The sequence below is a fragment of the Dermacentor andersoni genome, chromosome 8 (genome assembly GCF_023375885.2).
Source record: "Dermacentor andersoni chromosome 8, qqDerAnde1_hic_scaffold, whole genome shotgun sequence".
NCBI classification, from domain to species: domain Eukaryota; kingdom Metazoa; phylum Arthropoda; class Arachnida; order Ixodida; family Ixodidae; genus Dermacentor; species Dermacentor andersoni.
In genome coordinates this window covers 111519923-111525444 of record NC_092821.1, presented here as the reverse complement: position 1 = coordinate 111525444, position 5522 = coordinate 111519923, and the positions used below count along the sequence as shown (strand labels likewise).

At 46.8% G+C, this 5522-nt stretch overlaps 1 protein-coding gene across 1 annotated transcript; it reads left to right on the top strand.

Moving 5' to 3' along the window:
• Positions 1-945: 945 nt before the first annotated feature.
• LOC140212984 (piggyBac transposable element-derived protein 4-like) lies at positions 946-2350 on the top strand. The gene has a single exon (XM_072284114.1). It carries the CDS (start codon positions 946-948, stop codon positions 2296-2298), a length of 1353 nt encoding a protein of 450 aa, XP_072140215.1. The 3' UTR covers positions 2299-2350.
• The last annotated feature ends 3172 nt before the right edge of the window (positions 2351-5522 follow it).

The window sequence follows — 5522 nt, the reverse complement described above, 5'->3', positions numbered from 1 at the left end:
TTAACAAAAATCTGCAATCTCCTCCGAGGAACCTAGTATTGATACCTTGTTTGCAATGTTAGAGATCTCAATGAAGCTCCAGTGGTCTTACGTGTTGTATGTCGAAACAAAATCCCATACAAAAAAAGACTACACTTTCAAAACAATTTGCTAGATCCGGACATTAGCACAAGGAGAGCTTTGTAGAAAATTGACTAGGTGTAGCATGTTGTTTGGAGTAGCCAGTATACCCGTTGCGTGGAATTAACTCTTTCGCTACCGCGCCTATTCAGATCGATCAATTTGATCGACGCATTTCAAGTTCGAATTCTCGCGCTATCGCGCGACTTGCGAGCGCCTACCGCCGTCTAGGTTAGAAAGTGGGAAGCACACAACAATTTCCGCTATGTTTTGTTGGTTTTTTACTGTCCGGTTCGCCTCCGCGCGCCGCAAAAAGTTTCGGATCGTCCGGCGAGCGCGTCGATCATGGCGTCGTCATCGCGCGCAGACGCTCTTAAAAGACGTCGTGTTTCTCGCCAATGGAGCGCTTCTGTAGCTGATTTTGCGGATGTAATCAGTAGTAGTGAGCCTCAAGAAGATGTGGACACATCAGAACTCAGCACCGAGGACGAGGATGCATCAAATCAAGCCGGAACATCCAGCGTGTGAGTGTCAGTTCTATGTGCGGCGCACATTTCGATTACTTATGTATAGTTATGGGCAGTGGAGCATGTACTCACAGCTATATTATGTATTTTCAGAGTCTCAACGTCATACGGACACGATTCCCTACCAGCAGCTGTAAAGCGCGTGCAGTTTTTTCCGAGAAGAAACCCGGGGGTCGAAGTTGGCGGCGCGCCACGGAGTAATGCACGGCACTTCATACGGGCCATCGATGTCTTCCAACTATTTTTCACAGCAGAGCTAATCAACGTTATCTGCGAAAACACAAACAAATATGCGTGAATGCATATTTTAGAGACGCAGACTTACGCAGAAAAGGATGGCTCATGGAGAAATTTCAGTCCGGGTGAAGTAATGCAATGCATTGGAATCCTGATATACATGGGAATTCTGGAACTGCCTCGCCTCCATTTATACTGGAATACCTCGGAATCGTTTTCGGGCCTCACTCCTCCAAGGATTATGCCTAGGAGCCGATTTTGTTCGTTCCTTGGTTTTCTTAGTGTCATGGACCCGGAGAAGACTGACCCTGTCCGCGATGGCAAGCTGCACAGGATCGCACATTTACTGCAGCATATGAACGACGTGTCAGGTCACCTTTTCCAGGCATATCGAAATTTGTGCGTCGACGAACGAATGGTTACATCAAAAGGACGATCGGGAATTCGGCAGTATATGCGTGACAAGGGGGTCAAGTGGGGGTATAAGCTATGGGTCCTCGCTGACTCAAGAACAGGCTACACTGTTCAATTCGGTATTTACACCGCTAAGCGAGAAACACCCAGCTCAAAGGGACTGGCTTATGACGTTGTAGCGCGCCTTTGTGATGTATATTTGGATCAAGGCTACATTGTCTACCTTGACAACTTCTACACGTCCACCTCCCTCTTTGAACATCTCCTTGAAAGGAAGACTCTCTCTTGCGGAACAACGCGCAAAGATCGTCGTGGATTTCCCTCCCAGTTGAAAGACTCCACTTGGGAGAAAAAAGCAACTCGAGGTGACATTCGCTGGCTGCGGTGCCGTGATGTGCTGTACTTGCAGTGGAAAGACAAGCGCGCTGTAAACATGATAAGCACAGCACACACTGCCAACAATAACGTCACTGCAATGCGAAAAGTGAAGAGAGGAGACCAATGGACAAAGCTCCCCATCAGGAAGCCGCTTTTGATAGAAGACTATAATAAGGGCATGCTTGGTGTTGACAAATACGATCAACTTATTGCTTCCTATAATGTCTTGATGAAGTGTGTCAGGTGGTGGAAGACACTGTTCTTCCACTGCATTGACATTGCTGTCGTCAACAGCTTCATCATTTTCCAGGAACACAGGGAGCATCACCCCGAGATAGAGGAGCTCTCCAGAAAGGCTGGCTTTGACCAGCTTGCATTTCGAATTGAGCTGGTAAACCGGATTTTTGGGTTGGACGACAGACCTAGTCACCCTCCACCTCCTCCAAAGATGTCTGAGCACAGGCCCCAGGTGCAAGAAAAGCGCCGTAACTGCAAGCTCTGCTATGAAAAAACCAAAGTAGAGATGAAGACGGCAGTTTTTTGCGAGCGATGCGGTGTGCATCTCTGTTTCATCCCGACGAGGGACTGCTTTGGAGAATGGCATGCCACTCAACCACTCTAACATTTTTTTTGTGGAAAGAACAGTTTTCCGAAAAACTTTCTGAAACTTGTGTTATTTCTTTAGAACATATGAGGCTTCAAAATTTATATCTTCAAATTTCTTTACCTCTGATATTTTTAAAGTTGTGCACCTTTTTCCAGCAGAGCGATGTGGTGAGTGTATAGATGTTTACATTATAAACATATTTGCATTAATTTCTGTAATAAATACATATGAAATATTTATGGTATTGAATAGTAAGTTCCCTTAGCTACATGTTGATACCAAACAATGTAAATAAGGCGTTCGTGCATAGCCGCCAAAAAATATTTCCTTCTACCTAGTAAAAACTGCCCTTTTTCCCCTGGTTGGGAATTAAAAAGGAAGCTTTTGTTACTGGCATGCGAAGTATGTAGATCTACCGCTCTTGGTAATGTTTACAAGTAACTGTTGCGGCAAAATTGCTGAGGTTGCTTTCTGCACAGCAACGAAGCATGGCCTCTGGATATTGTTCTGTCTGAAAAACTGTAGGAAGTTGTCTTACGTATGTACCACCACAGTACTGAATGCGCCCATTTGTAGTGACGCATTGCACTATGAATTGAAGGACTTGCTGTGCGTTGGGTTGCTGATACAGACAGTGAATAAACCACATTTTTTGCCAAGTTATGTTTTGCCGAAACAACATTGCAGCGTGGCATAGCATGCAGGCGCGCGCAACTTGAAGAGAAAAATATAAGTTTTCACAGAAATGCGTCGCACATATGTGGTGAGTAATAAAAGAAAACTAGAAGCCGAAGGGCATAGCAAACTAAATCTGAAAGAGGAAAAACAATATGAAAAAATAAATGCAGGCGGTGTTGGTCTCCGTTGGCACCTGCAGAGAAAGCGCGATGGCGTTTCCCCCTCTTGCATCAACAAAACCATTGCCATGGAAGCAGGCTTCATTTTTTCTTTGTATTTTTTCCTCAAGTTTGGCCTACCCAGCACCAGGTTAGAAATTGGCGTTCATGACGCAAGTGCCCTTTACTGCCTGGCCGTGTTCCAGGTCTCCATAAAGTGCACCGTCTTGCGTCGTCTGCGTGTGGAAAAAAAATTGCTGTGGCTTACCTAAGGTTAAGCCCAGGATGCGAAGCATACTAGCCTTTATTTTACTTGTTGAACCACTGTTTAGCCTGGTGAACTGCTGTTGCTTGGCTATATTATGCGTTGCATATTGCAATCACTCAGTTCAGCCCTTGGGCGCGGCCGGGCAGCCACCATTGACCTTTAGCGCAACCACGTGACGTGACGTCACGACAGCCGGAGGAAAAGCTGGGCCCCAACTCGCGCAATATGCAACGCATTCTTGGCTTAACCAAGCTAAGCCAGGCCATTTTTTTTGGTTCGGCTAGACGAAGAAACAACTCATGCAGGCGAGCGCACGAGCTGAGACCCGGCTGTGTAGCTACGCGGCCGCAAGCGAGCGCACGAGTTGAGCATCCGCTTTTGCAGCTGTTATGACGTCATATGGTAGCTACGCGGCCGCGCGCGGCGCAGCAAGGCAGAGCGTGGTTGTGCGGCTAGTATGCTTCGCATAAAAACATACCAATCGTAGCTGTGTCTCTATCAATACGTTCACACATATTGTACATGTAGACACAAGTAGCATACGAGAAGGCGCAGTGGCAGCGTTTCATGGAAGTACTCGCGAAAGTTCCCCACACTATGCGAATGGAGCTAACTACGTAAAAATTCTTCAAGGTTAGGGATTCTGAACACCAAACAACTAGCATGGGGTTTACCTCAGCTTACACTCAATAAATACTCCAAGTCATTCTCTATAGAAAAATGACTGTGCAGGTATATCAATGCACCTCTTCAGCTATCAGCGTTCTTTTATTCATTCTCTGCATAACTGGCATCTCACAGCAACAACAATTATTTCGGCTGGAAAAATTCAAGCTGTTGCCGTTTTATAGCAAAGCCCCATAGCTCTTCCACTTTGGAGACGCACAACGTTAGCTAGCCTACCTACCATCCCTGCTTGAACATGGTTGAGGAGGAGAGAATTCATCGGGAGAACAAAGTGTGAAAATCGGATGCACCAATGAAACTGATGTACGCGAAGGTTTCAAGAACCAACAAGGCCTAATGGCGCATCAGAAGCGACCCACCGCATTGTTCAGTGTGAACGCGTCCCTCTAACAGAGAAATCTAAGACGGTTTCCTTGCTCAACAACAGGAGCGAGAGTGTGGCCCCAAGAACATTCCGCTCACGGGCCTTATCAGTCTACTGCGCTGGAACGGAATGTGCATTTCTAATTTTTTTCACTGTGCAGAAAGTATCTTTCTATGTTTCAAGACTAAAGACCCGCGCTTTACGTCTCAAAACTGATACACAATATTTTACGTATAACATACGAGAACTTTGACTTGCAGAACTGTCGTTACTCTCAGAAGAAAAGTGTTGACAATCTAAGGGCTTATATTTCGCGCAGTCCTGCAACGCGATATCGCCGCCAATGCCCTTCTTGTTTCCTACGTTTAGGTGGCTACGTCAGTGAGCGAAACCGGAATTTTCCAGGGTCTATGTTTGTAGTCAGCGAAAGTATTTTAAAACGTGTTGAATCGGACGACACCACCTGTTTGACCTTGCAGAAATGCGCCTTCTAGCCCCAGGGCGATGAGAGACGCACAGGCAGTTCCGGCGACGAACGCGTGGCGTAATTACTTTGTTTGTCCTCTTGAAGCTGCAAGCGGTAACCTATTAAAATTTTTTTCTATACGACACCTAACCGGTCAAGTGTCTTAATGCGTTACCATGCGCCAGGGGAATAGCGGATATTTAGAAGAAATGCAACAGATCCAACAAGTTCGAATCTATATATAGACTGGGAAGGAGTGGGTCAGGGCATAAAGAGTCGAAACACAAGTTTTATTGCGGTAGAAATTATATAAATCCTCCCGGCGCATTTCTGCCGTCAGCGTCGCCGTGAGGTTTCGTATAAATTCCGAGGGCGATAAAACCGCCGCCACGTGCCGTATGCTGTATGTTGCGAGTCAATGCCTGTGAGGGTGAGCACGCGAACGCGATTCAATTTTTCGCGTGCGCGAGCGAGGAATGCGGCCGGATGCGTGCCTTCTCCTGTCGCGCGCGAGGGAAGGGGTCAGCCTAGAGGGACCGGGGTTCTTCGCGCCCACCGCTACAGCATTGGGGCGCGTATGGGCGGGCGAGATCGCGAGATCGCGAATCGTGGGCGCCA

What these genes read in the sequence shown, in the direction of transcription:
- LOC140212984 (XM_072284114.1), top strand. Translation starts at nt 946, where the DNA reads ATGCATATTTTAGAGACGCAGACTTACGCAGAAAAGGATGGCTCATGG.